The 22,931-nt window shown below is 45.0% G+C and overlaps 3 protein-coding genes across 3 annotated transcripts; all 3 read left to right on the plus strand.

Annotated features, from left to right (window-relative positions):
* The first annotated feature begins 8,279 nt into the window (after positions 1–8,279).
* Positions 8,280–9,311, plus strand: LOC135389590 (uncharacterized). The gene has a single exon (XM_064619626.1). The coding sequence runs from the start codon at positions 8,280–8,282 to the stop codon at positions 9,309–9,311; it is 1,032 nt and encodes a 343-aa protein (XP_064475696.1).
* Positions 9,312–11,221: 1,910 nt separating this feature from the next.
* Positions 11,222–11,839, plus strand: LOC135389591 (uncharacterized). The gene has a single exon (XM_064619627.1). It carries the CDS (start codon positions 11,222–11,224, stop codon positions 11,837–11,839), a length of 618 nt encoding a protein of 205 aa, XP_064475697.1.
* Positions 11,840–16,481: 4,642 nt separating this feature from the next.
* On the plus strand, positions 16,482–17,387 carry LOC135389592 (uncharacterized). The gene has a single exon (XM_064619628.1). The coding sequence runs from the start codon at positions 16,482–16,484 to the stop codon at positions 17,385–17,387; it is 906 nt and encodes a 301-aa protein (XP_064475698.1).
* Positions 17,388–22,931: the final 5,544 nt, after the last annotated feature.

Genomic DNA, 22,931 nt, shown 5'->3' on the forward strand with positions numbered 1-22,931 from the left:
GACGGCCACAAACACGTCTTCAAGACTCGGGAAAGCGTCAACTTATCCGGGGATAGAAGACGTTATGTAGATCAGATTGAAGACGTCTCCTAGATGAAAATGTCGTTGTGTCTAGACCTTTCCTCGACGTCTACAAAACGTTTTGTGCTACTAGGGGATTATTTTGGGTGGCAAAAGGATTAAAATGTACGACAAGAGGATTAATAACGGCGGAAAAAGCTGTAGTTCCGGGGAGTGCCGATGTGGTGCCAAGAGGCCAAGAGTGTGCGCCGCGGGGTATCGCCACAGCGTGGTCACCGGCCGCCATATTGGTGGGCCCAACGCCCAACACAGGAGCGGCCGTTTCGAGCAGATTTCCGTGGGACCCCTCTGGCGGTCGCTCCTGTCAAAGCCGCCATTACTTCCTGTCAACCACGTGATCCTCTCTAAAGTTTCGGTTTGGCAACGCTTTGTTGCTCGCGCTGCTTTTTGTGCTTTTATGCTTTTCCAAAGTCATTTACTCTTAAAATGTGAACACCACTGCCAAAACAACGTTGTGTTAAAGTGTTCTTACCGCGGTTGCGGCTGTCGTTCAACAGAAAACAGCTCTACTACGGGAATAACGTTCATTCGTAAGTAGTATAGGGACGTTGTTAAATACAGACAATGTTAAACTCAGACATGGACCTCTGGACCCTGCCCTGAGCCCTCAGCGTATTTTCCCTGCGCGGCGCCTGTGCGGAGGGTTGTCCGCGCGCTTATCGGCGAGGGGAGGGCTGCATGCGCGTTTGCCCTCTCACATTTTTCAGCCTGGGCCAACTTCTTTCGTCATTTTTCAATCTGCGCCGACTTTTTTGGCAACTTTTTTCCAGTGCGCAACAGGCGGCGCTCGGGTGGAGGGCTGCTGCGATGGGCGGAGCGTGACCGAAGGGTTGCGTGAGCGCTTACTCGCTCACATTTTTCAGCCTAGGCCGACTTCTTTCGTCATTTTTCAATCTGTGTCGATTTCAATCGTAATTTTTCACCGCTACAACGGGTACGCAGTAGGCTGTTTACATGCAAAGGATAGCCATACACAAAAGTACAAGTGAAAATATATTTATTAAAGTCATTTGTGTCGAGAATTATGTTATGACTCTGTGTGAAGGAGAAAAACTTCTCGCCCAGGGCTCGGTGCGCCCTGGGCCGACTTCTTTGGCGATTTTTCTATATGGGCCGACTTCTCTAGCGATTTTTTTTTTCAGCGCGCGGTGGGCGGTGCGCAGGTGAGGGACTGTCCATGTGTTTACCAGCTGGCTGAAGGGCTGAGCGTACACTTATGGTTGTACACACTGGGCTGACTTCTTTGGCTATTTTTCAGCCTGGGCCGAATTCGTTCGCATTTTTTTCATGCGGCGCGCAAGTAGGGACATGCACACTGACAACATCGGGCCACATCTTTGGCGATTTTTTCACCCTGGGACGACTTCGTTCGCAATTTTTTTCAGGTGGTGCGTGTATCAAAATTAAAAGTTTTGTTATAAAAGTCTAACATGAGCACTCTAGTGGAGTTTTAATTACAAAGTTCTGACAGGATGTACGTAACTTCATGCACAACAGCTAATATTCCGTTATGACACATTTAATCAAAAAAGATATTTTTAATCAATATGATTATAATCAAAATTAAAAGTTCTATTATAACAAGTCGAACGTTATTATACGTGACCACCATACTGGAGCTTTAATTACAAGTGCCGATATATGTATGTGGACAGCAGAGAACCTGGGAGACCATGGGACACGAACACAAGCGGAAATAAAATCTATAACACTACATTTGTTAATAAAAAACAACAGAGGAGGAGAATAATCTATAATTTTTAACTATCATAAAATCATCCTCGTGACTTAATCTAGTCGAACCCCTACAATTTTCATTCTAAGAGACACTACTACAAACCTTACTTTGTTTTATGAATTCAACACAGAAAATATATAAAAAAATGAACTTCACCGCATAGCACGCTCCTAGCCAACAACCAGCTCTAATAATATCTGCCATGATTTGTTGAAGACGGGAGGTGTACGCCTGACAGTTATGAACATTTTCGAGCGCATTAGGGAAGATAAGTTCCAACATTACACAATTAATCAATTTCTTATTAAGTAAACAGCATACGGAAATAATGAGAAACAAAACGATCAATAGAGAGACAAAACAATGCACAATCCAACATGTAAACAACAGACACATGCAGGAAAATAAATGAAAAAGAATCTATCAAAACGATCAACATGAACGGATGAATAGCAGAGAAACACTTTGAACGGCACATGATGAATAACTTAATACAGCACAGAGCTAACGCTGAATAGCAGAGAAACACTCTAAACGGCGCATCTGCCAAAGTGTAAACAACAGACAGGAAAATATTACTGAAACAAAATCAACAGCTAATAGAGAGCCAAAATCCAACACGTAAACAACAGGTACACAAAGGATAAATAGTTGAACAACAATCTAACAAAACAAGAAACATGGACGGATGAATAGCAGAGAAACACTCTAAACGGTGCATCTACCAACGGTAAACAACACACATGCAGGAAAATAATTGAAAAAGAATCAATCAAAACGATAAACATGCACGGATGAATAGCAGAGAAACGTTTTCAACGATGCATCTGCCAACATGTAAACAACACACAGGAAAATAATAGCGAAACAAACTATCAAACATTACAATTTGAAATTGGAATAATATATCTTTTGAACTATCAGAAAATCAACCTTGCGAGCTAACAATATAGAATTTTCATCCTACTCAGGCACTATACACATTACCTTGACAGCACTATCCAAACACGCAGCACAGCTATGCTTTACACAGTACAACCAGACTCGAGACCCGGTGGGGTCACTCTCTCCCTCTATACAGCCCAAAGCGAAGAACCTGTTGTCAATCTGTGGGGTGGGGAAATCCTCTCTCTTTTTCACATTCTTTCCTCCAAAAGGAAATATTCTTAGGACCGGTGTACAGAGGCGAAATTTTTATTGATCGCCAAATAGACATTGGAATTATTCGACTCTCAAGAACACAATAAGAATTCTATCAAAAACAATAGCATGCAAAAAAAAAATATCTAAGAATAGACTTTTATGTCAGTGCAAACTGATTTTAGAGAAACATTATCTAAGCAAACGAGAAAATATTATCAGCGCAAACAATACTCAACCAAAACGAGAAACGTTGCATTTCATGTATTCCACATCAGACACAACTATTAGGCATTCATTATTCTCAACTCACAAAATATCAATCGAGTGAAAGTCAAGTTTATTCAGTGATAGAAACAATACTAATTCGAAAACGAGAAACAAATTTAATTACATATTTTTTATGATAACTTTGCAACGGTAATTTCTACACGCAGAAGCCACAAACAACTCATCTGAAATGTAAATTATTGTGTTTGCTACAGCGAAAATCAACGCACATAGCTAAAAAATACATTCCTAACTAGTAGAATATTTTTATTAATATCAATCGAGTGATCATCTGAAACAAAGTCAAAAGCAGTAATTAATTTAGGCAAACATTTTTCATAATCACGCAGCGCAAATATACATCGCAGAAACACGTCTTTTTCATTCAGGACCCACTAGTGGAAACGAAGTGAGAGAGGGAAGCTGAGTTCCCGTACACTTTCGTTAAGGTTACGCCCGCAGGGAGTAGAGGGAATCCAACAATGGTCTTGGTACACAATGTATAGTTGACAATCATAAACTCGCTCCTGCAAGTCAAGTTAGGGAAGGAGGGGCTCTAGCGCTGTCTTGTACGTATAATCATTGAAAGCACACATTTTTTTCATTACACATCACATCTTTTTTTTTTGTAAATTGACTTTCATAATTCTAACGTCAGGTGGAACATTATGAACCTGATAATAAAATTTTAATAAATAAAATTAGCACCAATATGATTTAATTAAATGTCGAGGCGCACTACAAAACAGAACAGACAATTGCTATACATTGAAGAGATGGACGGATTTTGTACTCGTTACCATACATCATGGGAGGACCTGATAAAAAGTTGCTTCGAAATGGAGGAGACGCGAAACGATTCATTTATCGATGCATTTCAATACGTCCTAGACATGGTCGTATTCGGAGATATGGTGCAAATTATGGAATTCAAGATGCGAGAACTTGTATGCCGAATCTACAATAGTTATAAAAATATTTTTCTTCTATCAGTTCACGCAATGATGTCGAATGAATAGAAGTTCAATATTGTCGTGCAAGGTCTGATGTATCATCACTTATTGAAAATCAACAAACATATCAATTGCGGTGGACCACCGGACGATTTTCATCTAATACTCTCTTGTACGCCATTCAAGAATCTTCATACAAAGAAAGGAAACATCAATAAGAGACTGCGCAAGTTCGTCGCAACAAAGTGCAAGTTGTTGAAGCAATACAAACACGGCGACAACATATCACCTGCGTTAATCAACGCTGGATTCAAGTGCCCAATAATCAGAATAAATTACTTGTTGTCTTCGGAATTCATCAATCAAGACAACAAACGAAAACATCGGAATTTGGAATAGAACTGTAATTTATCGAAATAAACAAGTGTATAATTGAAATAATAATTGTATTATTTGTCATCATTGTAATCTATTCTACACAGCGCAACGAAAACAGCTTATGACTAGATTGAAGATTGCTAAGGAGGCACTACGTACAAGGATCTTCACATGGAATCAGCGCTGGCAATCAAAGAGATTTTTACACGACCACACTCTATACAACACCGACACCCGAAGGAAAGAATTGTAGAAGAATCGATAATAGAAATTTAGAGGCATGTTACATCAATCTTTGTTTACAAAGAGGATCATTAATATTTTGCGAAAGCTTATTTTATGAATTAAATTGCACAGTGTATATATTTTCTCAAACGATTGGACAGTTGACAATACTATATTGAAAGGAATCTATTATCAAATGACGCGATGCAAGTGATGGACATGCATGATGCGCTAGCGGAGTCTACAATTCTAATCATCATAACATGCGGCACACAATTCCAATAAGATTTGGGAAGAATCGAATCACGCAACTGTCATCAGAAATGTTTAACCACTATACAATGAAGATGAGCACTATCCATAAGATACGTAATTATAATAAGTAAATCTTCCTTTTGCGAACTTAACCAAAGCAGCACACATAAACGGAGCTCCAATTCACAGAATGTACCCGAGGTTTTTCATTAGCCATTCTGAAAAACTATGAGTCTGTTCATTATGTCACGGCATATGAGGCACTACAAATGGGAAGGGCATACTTTAATTTTAGAAGATTTTAGCTCATAATGAAACAAAACGCAAACTCCAACACCAAAGGTTCTTACCCTAGACTCCGCTAGCGCATCATGCATGTCCATCACTTGCATCGCGTCATTTGATAATAGATTCCTTTCAATATAGTATTGTCAACTGTCCAATCGTTTGAGAAAATATATACACTGTGTAATTTAATTCATAAAATAAGCTTTCGCAAAATATTAATGATCCTCTTTGTAAACAAAGATTGATGTAACATGCCTCTAAATTTCTATTATCGATTCTTCTACAATTCTTTCCTTCGGGTGTCGGTGCTGTATAGAGTGTGGTCGTGTAAAAATCTCTTTGATTGCCAGCGCTGATTCCATGTGAAGATCCTTGTACGTGGTGTCTCCTTAGCAATCTTCAATCTAGTCATAAGCTGTTTTCGTTGCGCTGTGTAGAATAGATTACAATGATGACAAAGAATACAATTATTATTTCAATTATACACTTGTTTATTTCGATGAATTACAGTTCTATTCCAAACTCCGAAGTTTTCGTTTGTTGTCTTGATTGGTGAATTCCGAAGACAACAAGTAATTTATTTTGCTTATTGGGCGCTTGAATCCAGCGTTGATTAACGCAGGTGATATGTTGTCGCCGTGTTTGTATTGCTTCAGCAACTTGCACTTTGTTGCGACGAACTTGCGCAGCCTCTTATTGATGTTTCCGTTCTTTGTATGAAGATTCTTGAATCGCGTACAAGAGAGTATTAGATGAAAATCGTCCGGTGGTCCACCGCAATTGATATGTTTGTTGATTTTCAATAAGTGATGATACATCAGACCTTGCACGACAATATTGAACTTCTGTTCATTCGACATCATTGCGTGAACTGATAGCAGAAAATGAGTGTGTAGAGGCTCTAGTGGAATATATCACGTGATAAGATTTTTTATGTACTTTCCATTTCAACCTTAGGTGTAATTTCAACAAATCTGTAATGAATCGTGCGATATAGACTGCTTGTATATGATAATTTGATCTGATCGTTTTCTTGATTAATGCAATGCCCATTGCAATGATTACAATTACGTTTGGTCTAGTGTATTTCAATTCTTCGTTAGCAAACCTCAAAAACTCCACCATCAATTCCAGTGGTCCTTCCGATGATGACGTGCAAATATTTTTATAACTATTGTAGATTCGGCATACAAGTTCTCGCATCTTGAATTCCATAATTTGCACCATATCTCCGAATACGACCATGTCTAGGACGTATTGAAATGTATCGATAAATGAATCGTTTCGCGGCTCCTCTTTTTCGAAGCAACTTTTTATCAGGTCCTCCCATGATGTATGGTAACGAGTACAAAATCCGTCCATCTCTTCAATGTATAGCAATTGTCTGTTCTGTTTTGTAGTGCGCCTCGACATTTAATTAAATCATATTGGTGCTAATTTTATTTATTAAAATTTTATTACCAGGTTCATAATGTTCCACCTGACGTTAGAATTATGAAAGTCAATTTACAAAAAAAAGATGTGATGTATAATGAAAAAAAAATATGTGATTTCAATGATTCTACGTACAAGACAGCGCTAGAGCCCCTCCTTCCCTAACTTGACTTGCAGGAGCGAGTTTATGATTGTCAACTATACTGTTGCGGTGGATAAAGAGGAGGCTATTGGGCCGGGCATGGACACGTGCGCTGGTGCAAGGAGAATTGTGTCTGACGGGTTTGGCCAGAACGGACTTCGAACCCTCCCTGCGAGCTTGTAACAATTGGTGTCAGAAGTGGGATTAGAAGTCAGAAGCGCCCAGCGATTTAATTCCGCAATGCCTCCACGTCGACGTAGGCAGCCTCCTCCTGACGTTGCTCCAGCGGAGTGTTCGTCCGGTGACTCGGGATTCGTCACGCTGGATTAATTACGGACTCTACTTCAGGAGAACACGCGCAGCCTGATAGAGCGAATGCGGACGGAGTTTTCTGACACGGCACGTCAGCCTGAAGAGCCTGCCCGTGATGAGATTCATCTACCGCCGTCGTTTCGGTTGGGCAGTGCGAGTACACGCGTTGGAGAAACTCCTGGAACCCTGGGCCTGGGTCGTCTTCCAACGAGGTCTGCTGTCACCGCAAAGCCGGATAAATTCAATGGTGATATCCCGTGGAGCAGCTATTTGGCGCAGTTCGAGGTAGTGGCAGGTGCTAATGAGTGGTCAGACGACCAGAAGGCATGTCACCTTGTCTCATCTCTGCGCGGATCTGCACTCTCGGTGCTCCAGGCTCTGCCCGACCCCGAGAGGCGGAGCTTCACGCACTTGACGACGGCCCTCGAGCAACGTTTCGGAGATCGTCACCAGCGAGGCCTCTTCCATGCGCAACTGAGAAGCCGAGTCCAGCTCCCAAAGGAGTCATTGAGTGAGCTCGCTTTCGACATTGACAGGAAAGTTCGAGTCGTTTTCGCCGACTGTGCCCAGGATGTCGTAGACACGGTGGCCGTAGGCTACTTCATCGACGCCATAGCCGATGTGGATGTGCAGCAAGCCGTTCGGTTATCGGGGCCCACTGGTCTGCGGGCCGCCCTAACACGAGCACTAGAAGTGGATACGGCCAAGCGTGCGGCCAGAACAACGCAGGGCCTCTCCCGTCCTGTCCTAGGTGAAGCAAGAGCTCTCGCTCCAGTTTCGGACAATGACTCGCCGACATGCGAGGAAAATGCTGTGCAGCCACTCACGTGCTGGAACTGCGGCGGTCGGGGCCACCTACGACGCTCTTGCCCAAGTCCACCTTTCCGGTCACCTAACACTACGGGAAACTCGGGATTTCGCAGGAGACGTGGCCCGCAGTCGGGAAACGCGTATTAGCTGGGCGCAGGGGGCGTCGTCCAGCTGTAGGGGTCTCTCGTCAAGCGCCCTCAACTTCTGGATTTTACATCGACGGGGGGGGGGGGTCAACGGCAAGTCATGCCGAATGTTGCTGGACACGGGAGCTTCAATAAGCCTCATTAGCTCGTCGTTTGTTGAGACGTTGCCGAACGCCGACCTCATGCTCTACACAGCCAGTGTGCAAGAACTGCGAACTGTAGCCGGCGACGTTATACCGGTGGAAGGCGTCGCCGCAGTCTCTTTGACTATAGCGGGACAAGAGTTTCGACATGCCCTCTACGTCGCCGATATCGTGGATCAGTGCATACTAGGATTTGACTTTATGAAAGACCACCAATGTATTCTTGACCTCCGAGAAGGTACTCTACACTTGGGGACCCGGCAGCTAGTCCTTTCTGCGTGCACCACTACTGCACCTGACCCCAACCCCCATGTCCTGTGTCGTCGGACTGTCATGGTGCCACCGTATGCCGAAGTGATTGTTCCTGGAACGGCGCCGTCCAAGCAACAATGCAAGGTCTCCGTTGTCGAGCAGTGCTTGGAAGGGCCTCCACCCGCTGGCATCATCGTTGCTCGCAGCCTGGTCCGTCACGCGCATCCATTGGTGCCAATCTGTATCCTCAACGTGACTCCCTCACTCATTGTACTTCAGCGAGGACAACGCCTAGCGAGGTGTAGTCAGGTCGTGGAGATACACCCCGCTACCGGAGAAGACAGTGCCGCAGATCCCTCCGCCTGTGGTGATTCATGTCTAGCTAGCTATATCGACGAGCTTGTCAACAGTACGGAGCCGGTGCTTTCACAGAGCCACAAACAGAAGATACGCTCCCTCTTTCTAGAGTTTCACGATGTTTTCTCGTTTGCTGCCGCTGACCTTGGCAAGACCACCGCCGCTTCGCACCGTATCGACACTGGAACCGCACGTCCCATCAAGCAGGTGCCCCGACGACTACCACTGAGTAGCCTCGGGGAAGTCGACCAGCTCATCCAAGACATGAGGAGTCAAGACGTAATCGAGCCCTCTTGTAGTCCCTGGGCATCGCCCATAGTGCTCGTCAAAAAGGACGGTTCCACACGATTTTGTGTGGACTACCGGCGCCTAAATGAAGTTACGTAGAAGGACTCTTATCCATTGCCCCGCATTGACGACACTTTACATACGTTGGTAGGTGCGACGTGCTTCTCCACCCTGGACTTACGCAGCGGTTATTGGCAGGTTGAAGCAGCCCCGGAGGACAAGGAGAAGACGGCATTCACCACAGGCCGAGGACTGTGGCAATTTAAAGTTATGCCATTCGGCTTATGCAATGCGCCTGCGACGTTCCAACGACTTATGGAAACTGTCTTGTCTGGGCTACCTCCTGAGGTCTGCTTGGTATATATTGACGACATCATCGTACACAGCAGGACATTGACTGAGCACATAGATCGCTTGCGGCGGGTCTTTCACAGACTACGTACGGCTCATCTGAAGCTCAATCCTAAAAAGTGCAAGTTTCTCAAGCCTTCCGTCGTCTACCTGGGACACCGTGTTTCACCAGCTGGAGTGCAAGCTGACGCAGCAAAAGTTGAGTGCATCCAGTCCTGGCCTGTGCCAACAGACAAGCCTGCCCTCAGAACGTTTCTGGGTTTCTGCTCCTATTATCGTCGTTTTGTTCCGCACTTCGCGGAATTAGCTGATCCCCTCTACCAGTTGCTCAACAAGACACGCACCTTTGATTGGCCACCCGCTTGCAACCAAGCGTTCATTGCTCTGAAATCCTGTCTAACGGAGCCACCAGCACTAGCGTTCCCCCTGCGGACGCTCCATTTATCTTGGACACTGACGCTAGCCAGACCGGCATAGGGGCCGTCCTGTCGCAGGTGCAGGAAGGCGAAGAGAAGATGGTGGCATGCTTCAGCAGAGCACTTCGAAAACCGGAGAGGAACTACTGTGTGACACGGAAAGAATTGTTGGCCGTAGTCAAATCGGTACAGCATTTCCATCATTACCTTTATGGGCGCCACTTTACACTCAGGACTGATCACGCTGCACTCCAGTGGCTGCTCACCTTCCGCAACCCTGAAGGACAAGTCGCGCGCTGGATTCAGACGCTACAAGAGTACGACTTTACGCCCCAACACCGTCGCGGGCGGGACCATAGCAACGCGGACGCATTGTCGAGGTTGCCTTGTGCCAGCACCGACGGCCCCCACTGCGCTCAGCATGCCCCCCAAACACCTGTCTCAATCTCACAGGCGCATGCCACTTGCGCTGTTCGTATCGACAGCGAAGTCAGCCGCGACAAGATGCGTGGGGCGCAGGAAGCGGATCCAGACATTGGTCCTATCCTTGCCTGGAAGGAGAATGGATCACGTCCTTCGTGGGCGGAAGTCTCACGGGAATCGGAACAACTCAAGAGTTACTGGGCTATTTGGGGATCACTTGAGTTACATGACGATCTCCTGCATCGCGTATGGGAATCCGCAGACGGGCGAACCGCACGGAGGCAGCTCATACTGCCTGCGGTGTTCAGGCCGAATGTTCTACGCATGATGCACAGCAGTGCTGCAGGAGGCCACTTCGGTGTTAACAAGACCCTTGCAAAGATTCGTGCACGGTACTATTGGCTGGAATACCGGAGGGACGTAGAAGAATGGTGCCGGTCTTGTGACCTCTGCGCATCTCGGAAAGGACCGCGCACCCGAACAAGATCAAAGCTCCAAGAATGTGTTTCCGGGGTGCCATTTGAGAGAGTGGCCCTGGACATTTTAGGACCCTTACCAACGGCAACACGTGGCAACCGGTACGTCCTTGTTGTCATGGGCTACTTCACTAAGTGGCCCGAGGCGTACGCACTCCCGAACCAAGAGGCGGCTACAGTGACGGAAGCGTTAGTGACCGAATGGGTAGCCCGTTTCGGGGCTCCCATGCAACTACACTCGGACCAGGGTCGTAACTTCGAGTCACAGGTCTTCCACGACATGTGCGGGTACCTTGGCATCGCGAAAACTCGCACTACGCCGTTGCATCCATAGTCTGACGGTATGGTTGAGAGGTTCAACCGTACGATACTGCAGCACATTAGCCTATTCGTGGCCGAGAACCAGAAGAACTGGGACGATCTCATTCCTCTCTTCCTGTTGTCCTACCGGACAGCACCCCACGAAGCCACCCGGGAAACGCCGGCAATGATGCTTACTGGCCGCGAATTGCGTCTTCCAAGCGACTTAGCCCTTGCGTCGACTCCAGATACTGAGCATACCGCAACCAGCCCCTCGGCCTACCTTCATACACTGCGCTCACGACTGGAGATTGTGCACAGGTTTGCCAGGCACCACATGCAACAAGCCTTCACCCGTATGAAGACACACTATGACTTGAAAGCGTCTGGCGGTGGATTCTCGGAAGGGCAGTCCGTTTGGTTATATAACCCTACACGGAAACGTGGGCTCTCGCCGAAATTGCAGCGTCCCTGGCACGGACCCTACGTTATAATGAAGCGGCTCAACGACGTGGTGTACCGCATCAAGCTGCCGGGACGATCCAGACCTCTAGTTGTCCACGCAGACCGTTTGGCACCATACCGAGGAGCTTCCGCCGCGCCAGCTGTGCGCGACGCGGGATGCCACCGTCAACCGCAACCGGGGGAGGAGGGGGAATAGTGTTGCGGTGGATAAAGAGGAGGCTATTGGGCCGGGCATGGACAGGTGCGCTGGTGCAAGGAAAATTGTGTCTGACGGGTTTGGCCAGAACGGACTTCGAACCCTCCTTGCGAGCTTGTAACAATATTGTGTACCAAGACCATTGTTGGATTCCCATACTCCCTGCGGGCGTAACCTTAACGAAAGTGTACGTGAACTCATCTTCCCTCTCTCACTTCGTTTCCACTAGTGGGTCCGGAATGAAAAAGACGTGTTTCTGCGATGTATATTTGCGCTGCGTGATTATGAAAAATGTTTGCCTAAATTAATTACTGCTTTTGACTTTGTTTCAGATGATCACTCGATTGATATTATTTAAAATATTCTACTAGTTAGGAATGTATTTTTTTAGCTATGTGCGTTGATTTTCGCTGTAGCAAACACAATAATTTACATTTCAGATGAGTTGTTTGTGGCTTCTGCGTGTAGAAATTACCGTTGCAAAGTTATCATAAAAATTATGTAATTAAATTTGTTTCTCGTTTTCGAATTAGTATTGTTTCTATCACTGAATAAACTTGACTTTCACTCGATTGATATTTTGTGAGTTGAGAATAATGAATGCTTAATAGTTGTGTCTGATCTGAAATACATTAAATGCAACGTTTCTCGTTTTGGTTGAGTATTGTTTCCGCTGATAATATTTTCTAGTTTGCTTAGATAATGTTTCTCTAAAATCAGTTTGCACTGACATAAAAGTCTATTCTTAGATTTTTTTTGCATGCTATTGTTTTTGATAGAATTCTTATTGTGTTCTTGAAAGTCGAATAATTCCAATGTCTATTTGGCGATCAATAAAAATTTCGTCTCTGTACACCGGTCCTAAGAATATTTCCTTTTGGAGGAAAGAATGTGAAAAAGAGAGAGGATTTCCCCACCCCACAGATTGACAACAGGTTCTTCGCTTTGGGCTGTATAGAGGGAGAGAGTGACCCCACCGGGTCTCGAGTCTGGTTGTACTGTGTAAAGCATAGCTGTGCTGCGTGTTTGGATAGTTCTGTCAAGGTAATGTTTATAGTGCCTGAGTAGGATGAAAATTCTATATTGTTAGCTCGCAAGGCGGATTTTATGATAGTTCAAAACATATATTATTTCAATTTCAAATTGTAATGTTTGATAGTTTGTTTCGCTCTTATTTTCCTGTGTGTTGTTTACATGTTGGCAGATGCATCGTTCAAAACGTTTCTCTGCTATTCATCCGTGCATGTTTATCGTTTTGATTGATTCTTTTTCAATTATTTTCCTGCATGTGTCTGTTGTTTACCGTTGGTAGATGCACCGTTTAGAGTGTTTCTCTGCTATTCATCCGTGCATGTTTCTTGTTTTGGTAGATTGTTCTTCAACTATTTATCCTTTGTGTACCTCTTGTTTACGTGTTGGATTTTGGCTCTCTATGAGCTGTTGATCTTGTTTCAGTAATATTTTCCAAGTTCTTCAAACACAAGTTCTTCAAACCACGTCCTATACCTTTTGCCACAAGACAGGCAGTAGAGACCGATTTACAACGTCAGGTGAAGAATGGAGTGTTGCAGCCGGTGGAGGTATCAGATTGGGCGACACCAATCGTGGTCATGCCCAAACCAAACGGGGCCGTCCGTGTCTGCGGGTCACGGTTAACCAGTGTTGTACGTAGCGCCGTTACTAGTAGCGGCGCTACCGTATCCGTTACTTTTTTCGGTAGCGGAGTAGAGATCGCGCTACTTTTTTAAACGGGTAACGAAAGAAGTACTTCCGCTACAAATTTGCGGTAGCGCAATCTTTGAGCGCTACCGCTACTTTCCGAGCTGGGGTTCGCGACAACTCGACTTCGACCTATCATCAAACGATGAAAGATGAAAGTCACTGAAAAGGTTAGCCAGCTGTAGGGATCGAACCCACATCTTCTGGATTACCGGTCCAGGACTCTACCACCAACCTTTTCAGTGACTTTCTTTCATCGTTGATTTCTTAGGCAATTTGAGGCCTTCTTTGTATCTGTCCCTTCTATGTTGTTCCAGCCTCAGAACATCAGTTTCTCTCTTGTCTATCATCAAACCTCCACTCTGCCTGCCTTCGATCAAGCTGCCCGATATCACAACTCATTCTGGGAAGACCGGGCAAATAGCCGAAAGGAGGGCACAGAGGCCGTTATCTTACAAAGATGATGTGTCCTCCACGTGTTCCCTATTTGGGATGAACCTTCTTGAAGATTTGGTGCATTGTCGGAGTTGTCTGCAAACTGACGTCACTCCATTCTGGAGCCGTCCTCGCTAGCTATGAGTCATGACATTCCACATGACATTGCACCATGTACGCTCAGGTGCTTGACAGTTGCAATTTCTGGTCCGCTGCAATGGAGGGACCATGACCTGCTACAGTACAAAACAGTAGCGTGGTGTTCAGATGTCTACTTACTATGCGCCTCGGTGGGAAAGCTTTATCTGTGCGTCAAGAAAGTCAACGTCCAATTTGAAAAAGCACACCATGGTATGTTTACTAACTTCTCGTTCCGGGCAATCCGAGTTCTTTTTGTGACAAAGCTGTTGAGCCTTTTATCGGTAGACTTGCTTTGTGCTTTATTTGCTTTAGAGGAAGAGAAAAAGATATGCAGGATACAGAGTAGGCTTTAGTAAATCTGTAAAAAAACGGTTTTCAAAATTTTAGCCTTCAGGCAACCTACGTGTAACCTCCATTGGACGTCGATTTATTATTTTGAGATATTGTTTTATTTTATTATTTATTATTTTAAGACGTTTGAAGTACGTCATCAACGATGCTGTTGTTTATTTCCTAAAAAGTAGCGCATGAAGTATCGCGTTACTTTTTACGGGTAACGGTAGCGGTATTCCGCTACTTTTAGGTACGTATAACGATATCGGGATTTCGTTACTTTTTGCTCAGGTAGCGCGTATCGGTATTGCGCTACCTTTTTCGGGTAGCGGGTACAACACTGCGGTTAACCCGCAGCTGGGCATTGCACAATATCCCATTCCACGACCGGAAGAGCTCCTGGCGGTTCTCAACGGCGGTGAGAAGTTCACGAAGCTCGATCTCTCAGAGGCATACCTTCAAATGGAACTCGACGAAGAAGCAAAAAAGTGCTGGTTATAAATACGCACAAGGGTCTCTTCCAATTCAATCGTATGCCTTTCGGGATAGCCTCGGCACCTGCTGTTTTCCAGCGCACGATGGAGCAAGGTATCTCAGGACTGCCGTCTGTGGCATGCTATCTCGACGACATTATTGTCACGGGCCGTAAGGACGAAGAACATCTCAGCAATCTGTCTAAGGTCCTAGCAAGACTGCAAGAATTCGGATTCACTCTGAAGCAGGAGAAATGTGCTTTCCTGCAAACCCAAGTGGAGTATCTCGGTCACATCGTGGATGCCGACGGATTTCGGCCCTCTCCGAAGAAGGTGTCAGCGATCCTTAACATGCCACCTCCCAATCAAGTATCAGAACTATGTTCTTTCTTAGGCAAGGTTCAGCACTATGGCAAATACTTGGAGGGTCTGGCGGATGTGTGTTCACCTTTACATGATTTACTCAAGAAGGGAGCGTCGTGGTGTTGGACTTCTGCGTGCGTCGAAGCCTTTGAGAGCATCAAGAGCATGCTAGCTTCAGCGAAGGTATTAACACACTACGATCCCGCTAAGGAAATTTTCTTGGCAGTCGACGCCTCTTCAAAAGGTCTCGGAGCAGTTATCTACCACCGGCTCCACGGGGTAGATAGACCAATCGCATACGCGTCAAAGACACTCACAGTTGCAGAGACAAAGTATGCCCAAATTGAACGAGAGGCCTTGGCCATCATTTTCAGCGTTAGGAAATTCCACCAGTACCTGTGGGGCCGGAAATTCGTATTGTACACCAACCACAACCCCTTACGGTAATTTTTGGGCCATCAAGAGGTATCGCTGTAACGACAGCAAGCCGGTTACAGCGTTGGGCACTCATCCTAATGTCCTACAGTTTCGATATCCAGTTCAAGGGATCGTCTAAAATTGCGAACGCAGACGGTCTCTTCCGGCTTCCGGAAGGACCGGACCATGAATTTGACAAGGCTGCAGAAGAGGGTGTTTTCAGCGTTGGAACGGACGAAATTTTTGCGGTCCAAGATTACCACATGTCAACCCTTCCAGTGACGGCTAAGGACATTGCCGCTGCCACTCTTGAGGAGCCCATGCTAACAAAGGTAGCGAAATATGTTTCACGTGGATGGCCAGGTCATGTTGCACCGGATCTATCCCCGCTTTACCAGCGGCAGACAGAGTTAACGATGCACAAGGGCTGCATACGTTGGAGAATGCGCACAGTTGTGTCAACCAAGTTGAGGCACAAACTTCTGGATATTCTGCATGACTGCCATATCGGCCAATCGAAAATGAAGATGCTTGCTCGTTCGTATATTTGGTGGCCTGGTCTAGATAAGGAGATTGAATCCAGGGTCAGGAACTACGAGCAGCGCTCGGCAGTGGCTGCGTAGGAGATCCCTGTTCCCTTACATCAGTGGGAGCAACCTGACAAGGCGTGGCATCGCCTTCACGTGGATTTCGCATAGCTTCATGGCAAGCACTATTTGATTGCTATTGATGCCTTCAGTAAATGGCCCGACATCATCCAGATGACCGGTACCAATGCTCTGAAAACGATCAGTGCTTTTCAAGATATTTTTGTCCAAAACGGACTACCGGAAGTTCTCGTCACAGGCAACGGACTGCCATTCACTAGTCAGGTCTTCGAGGATTTCTTGAAACAACGAGGAATACACCACGTCCTCACTCCGCCATACCATCCGCAGTCAAATGGTCTGGCGGAGAATTTTGTGAGAACTTTCAAGACTGCTCTACGTCGGTTCGAAGAGGGAGGTGACAAGGACAGACTTTGTGACTTTCTTTTTAAATACAGAGTGACACCGCATGCCACCACAGGCCGTCGTCCTTGTGAGCTGTTGAATAACAGACAGTATCGTTCTCTACTTGATCTCGTCCGTCCATCTGAGGTGGCGTGTTCTGGAAGAGATAGTCTGGCACGGGAGCGTCAAAAGCGAAATTATGACAGACGAACTCAGGACAGACAGTTCTCTGTCGACCAAGGAGTCTGGATGTTGGACAACTCCAAGAAGGGACACTGGAAGACAGGGACGATTGTGAGCAAGCAGGGCTCCGTCATCTTTACGGTGAGAGATGCTTCTGGGAAAGTTCACAGAGTCCATAAAGATAATCTGAAACGGAGAGAAACTGTGGAGTCCTGGAAATGTTCGAAGAACATTCCCGCTTCCGATGTACGATGTCGCCCTGCAGCGATTGACGATCCTAATGAAGAGTTTCCCTTGCCGTTTCCGGAAGTGGAAGCGTCGTCACGCTGGACCTCCTCACAGTTTTCTCATTCCGACCGCCCTCATATCTTATCGACAGAAGCGGATCACAAAGACAGTCGCACTTCGACGGAGCGTCCGAGCGCCGTCACGGGCAGTCGTCGCTACCCGTTACGCAGTCGTCGTGAACCAGACAGATACGGTGTTGCTTAAAGGGGGAAGTGTGATTGAGCTTCAGGTGACGAAGCTAAAGTTGATTTTGGCTCGCGCTGAGTGGTTGTTTTGTGTGCTTGTTGCCGGTCCCCGCTGCATTCCAGTCGCGGTTCTACCTTGGAATAAACGTTGCTGTTGCTACTCAATGTCTCTACTAGTTATCACAGCAGTATGACATGATACTGCATGGCTGTATGCGAAACTCATGACATCATGACAATTTTTAATGTTTCTGACTATCAATGGTCTGTCTGAGACTACTCGAACTATTTGCAATATGACATGACACTGCATGACAGTATGCGAGATTCATGACTTTTCATGACAATTTTTTTATTTATGACTATCAGTGGCGTGTTTGGGTCTACTCGAATTATTTTGCAACATGATACTGCACGACAGTATGCGAAATTCATGACATTTCATGACAATTTTTTGTATTTCTGATCATCAATGGTTTGTCTGGACTACTCGAACTATTTGCAATATGACACGATACTGCATGATCATATGCGAGATTCATGACATTTCATGGCAATTTTTATTATTTCAGATTATCAATGGTCTGTCAGTGCGACTACCCGAATTATTTGCTGTATGACATGATACTGCATGATCATATGCGAGATTCATGACATACGATGACAATTTTTAATATTTCTGACTATCAATGGTCTGTCTGGGACTATTCGAACTATTTGCAATATGACATGATACTGCATGACTATAAGCGAGATTCATGACTTTTCACTACAATTTTTAATATTTCTGGCAATCAATGGTCTGTCTGAGACTGCTCGAACTATTTGCAGTATGACATGACACTGCATGACAGCATGCGAGATTCATAACTTTCATGACATTTTTTGACTATCAGTGGTCTGTTTGGGTCTACTCGAACTATTTGCAACATGATACTGCATGACAGTATGCGAAATTCATGACATTTCATGACAATTTTTTGTATTTCTGATCATCAATGGTCTGTCTGGAGTACTCGAACTATTTGCAATATGACATGATACTGCATGATCATATGCGAGATTCATGACATTTCATGTCAATTTTTAATATTTCAGACTATCAGTTGGCTGTCTCGGCCTACTCGAACTATTTGCAATATGACATGATACCGCATGATCATATGCGAGATTCATGACATTTCATGGCAATTTTTATTATTTCAGACTATCAATGGTCTGTCCGGGACTACTCGAACTATTTGCAATATGACATGATACTACATGGCTATATGCGAGATTCATGACATATCACGACAATTTTTAATATTTCTGATTATCAATGGTCTATCTGGGACTACTCGAACTATTTGCAATATGGCATGATATCGCATGATCATATGCGAGATTCATGACAGTTCATGATAATTTTTGTGTTCCTGACTATCAGTTGTCCGTGCGACTACACGAATTATTTGCGTATGACAGCATATTACATGATTATACGCCATCACATTTTATGTCAATTTTTGATGTTCTGGCTCTCAGCGAATACCAGAATTATTTAAGGAGTAAACGCATGGAGCAGCACGCGCGCGTGCTCGGCGTACGTGTAACCTCGGAAAAAACAGTTTTCCAACGAGCGCGGATGGTGTACGCCGGAATCTGTCGACTACAGATATTCGGGCTCGTCTCGGCGCGCTTTTCCGAGAAGTAGCCAGAACTATGGCCGCCGTGCGTGAGACAAGGTTGCGTGTGAGTTGCTCGCATAAATGTTTTGAACGTTGTGCACCCCACTAAATTTGTTTGTTCATTTTAAAGGAGTACAGAGGGCCATCCAAAAAAAATTTCAGATTAAGACGTCTGATGAAAGTGTGTGTGTCATTATACCGAATAGCGCGAAAGGTTTTGATGTGTGCAATTTATTTCCCAGAAAAAAAAACTCACATAAACATAGCTCCGCGCCTTCACCCTTAACTCGCCACTCCAGCTATAACGAGGATGAGGAGGTATGATGGCACGTCACCGATGACGGCATAAGGAGACTCGTTCTGGTTTGCCGGTCAGTGGTGGTCAGCGCATTGTCCCTTTGCCGCCGTAAACCTGTTTTGCCAGTTCTCCCGGAGAATTGGGGATAGAAGCAGCGGCCGAAGCATTACCGAGCAAGGAGAAAGGCTTTATCAGAACCCCGAACAGCCGAGTAGCAGACGACAGCGGAGTAGCAGACAACATTTCTCTAGGCCAATCAGCGAGCGTTCTCCTTATAGCGTCAGCGCGAGGTTCCAGGCAGATCACAGGCTGGTACTGCTCTTCACCACCGTTGCGCACGATCGCTTTTTGCGGCGTATTTTAAATTCAATTTCTGCGATAATTATGGCTCTGTGGTGTAAATTACTTCGTACGGTGCATCTTACTGGCAAACTTAACAGTTTTATAGGAAGAAAACTGCGTGTTAAAAATGACTTTTGTGCTACTTTAAATAATTCTGGTATAAGCTGAGAGCCAGAACATCAAAAATTGACATAAAATGTGATGGCGTATAATAATGTATTATGCTGTCATACTGCAAATAATTCGGGTAGTCGCACGGACAACTGATAGTCAGGAAGACAAAAATGATGAAATGTCTTGAATCTCGCATATGATCATGCAGTATCATGACTTATTGCAAATAGTTCGAGTAGTCGCAGACAGACCATTGATAGTGAAATACAAAAAAATGTCATGAAATGTCATGATCTCGCATGTGGTCATGCAGTATCATGTCATATTGCAAACAGTTCGAGTAGGCCCACACAGACAACTGATAGTCAGAAATATTAAAAATTGTCATGAAATGTCATGAATCTCGCATACTGTCATGCAGTATCATGTCATATTGCAAATAGTTCGAGTAGTCCCAGACAGACCATTCATAGACAGAAATATTAAAAATTGTCATGAAAGGTCATGAATCTCGCATATGATCATGCAGTATCAGGTCATATTGCAAATAGTTCGAGTAGACCCAAACAGACCATTGATAGTCAGAAATACAAAAATTGTCATGAAGTGTCATGAATCTTGCATACTGTCATGCAGTAACGCGTCATATTGCAAATAGTTCTAGTAGTCCAGACAGACCATTGATAGTCAGAAATATTAAAAATTGTCATGATATGCCATGAATCTCGCATACAGCCATGCAGTATCATGTCATACTGCAAGTAGTTCGAGTAGTCTCAGACAGACCATTGATAGCCAGAAACATTAAAAATTGTCATGATATGTCATGAATCTCGCATATGGCCATGCAGTATCATGTCATATTGGAAATAGTTCGAGTAGTCCCAGACAGACCGTTGATGGTCAGAAATACAAAAAATTCTCATGAAATGTAATGAATCTCGCTTATGATCATGCAGTATCATGTCATATTGCAAATAGTTCGAGTAGACCCAAACAGACCATTGATAGTCAGAAATACAAAAAATTGTCATGAAATGTCATGAACCTAGCATACTGTCATGCAGTACTTTACTGCAAAGGGTGCCCCTTCTCAGTCTTATGATGAGATAAATTGGATGAAAAATGGATTAACTTGCATAACAGAAATATTAAATTGGGTGGAAAAAGGATTAAAAACCGTAGCATGAGGATTAACTTCCATAAAACGAGGATTAGAATGAAGATTAAATTGTGAGAAAAAGGATTAAAAAGTGCGGTATCAGGATTATTTTGGGTGGCAAAAGGATTAAAATGTATGACATGAGGATTAATAACGGCAGAAAAAGCTGTAGTAGTATGGTAGCTAGAAAGGGTGGTACTTCGACCGCGCCGCTTCTCCCGTACATCGGAGCACGCCACCGCTGGAAGACGGCGCCAGTGGGCGCTGGGAGTCTGAGGTATGCAGTGCCGTGTGTGCCAAAAGGAGTCTGGCCATTAGGAGGAGCCTAAAAAAGAGGCTCGACCTGTCAATCAAATTGAGCGTTTTTCATTGGCTGCTGTTTTCTATGCGGGCCGCCATGACACCAAAATTTTCCCGAAAATGGCGGCGTAGCTTGGGAAAGGGAGAATGAAGAAGGGATGAAAGGGAGGATTTCATGACCAATTTTTTCACAAATTGCATCAATTTTATTCCCTAAGTGTCAATTATGTTGCAATTATCTTGCAAATCACCTTTAAATTACGCTCCAGTGTCAATGTTTGCCTGAAAATAACATGTTTTGTCGTCCTTGTTAGGACTAGTAACGACAGCGATCACAGGCAAATAGCGAGAAATACGCTACAAATGGCCAAAAATTTTCATTTCATGACATACTTTTATTCATATGCACACCTTTGCCCATTCTCGATTCAATCATATTATGTTTTATAGTGAAAATACGTATAATACAGGCAGTCTGTTCCAACTAGTGGTTCTACCGGCCAATCAATTCTGCTAGCATGCACTTCTGCTTCTGCTACTTCTGCCTTCTGCTATTCTCCGTTTTCCCGACATGCCCCTCTCTATCCAGATGGCGCCGTTAAAAGTGGACACAAAATCCATTATGTTGCTTGGTCGTCAGGGAATATCCTATTCAATCCAATCCAATCCAGTTTCCCGAAAATGTCGGTACCCAGTGAATACAGATAATTTATAGCTTGGATAGCCTGGGATTAATAGCGAACTGTATTTTGCCTCGTGATTGGCCAGAGTGCTCAAAAAGTGGGTGGAGCTCCAGGTATATACAGGTCCCATTAATGGCCAGACTCCCTTTGGCATACACGGCACTGGTGGTATGCTATGTACGCCGCGTTCGCGCGTACGTTTTGCTTGCGTCCCCGGCCCGCCCGTCTATTTTTTTGCCGTTTTAGCGTTTCGTGTCTCTCGGCGATTGACCACTTGGTTCTCTCAGCGCACAGGGATGACACCTGAATGCCTGGACAACGTAAGCAGCGTGTCAAACATTGTTTTGTGTCCGGCTGCAACACTGGATACCGTAACTGGAACGTTCGCGCTCTTCGCCGTTCCGCAGCAGCTCTGTTCCGCAGGACCCAGAAAGGTTTCAAGAATGGAATCAGCGTACACCAAGTGCAGACATGCCTCTCCAAACGCATTCGGCCGTTTGCGAAATACACGTCGGCGCGCTTTTACGCCAACGCACTCGCCGTGAACGTCAAGGTCGAGCCGATGAATCGTGACCGGCCTACCCTGAAAGATGATGCGGTACGCACAATACCCCCGGACCCAAACATTCCCGGACAAATTCCAAGAAACTGTCCGCTCAGCGCAAGAGGAGGAACCAAGGGAAGAGCAAAAAAGAAAAAAAAAACGATGAAACGGTTTAGTGGAATCCTCTGGTGCAACTGGTTACCGGATTCTTTGGACTGGATGGTTCCACGTTTATTGTGTCCCTTCTTCCCCATTCCCAGGTAGGGTCACTAAATAAGGAACGTTTCAGTGCAAGGAGTCGCCAGCGCCTTGCGAAAGAAGGAATACATCTGATCCTGACATGGGTGATGAAGCTGTAGACCCCGGGAATACGTCGGCACAGAAGGGCCCTTCCCTTCTTCCTTTGAAGCAGCTTTCACTAGACTTTTCAGCATGTACAAATTACATCCT

The sequence above is a fragment of the Ornithodoros turicata genome, chromosome 3, assembly GCF_037126465.1.
Source record: "Ornithodoros turicata isolate Travis chromosome 3, ASM3712646v1, whole genome shotgun sequence".
In the NCBI taxonomy this organism is placed as follows: domain Eukaryota; kingdom Metazoa; phylum Arthropoda; class Arachnida; order Ixodida; family Argasidae; genus Ornithodoros; species Ornithodoros turicata.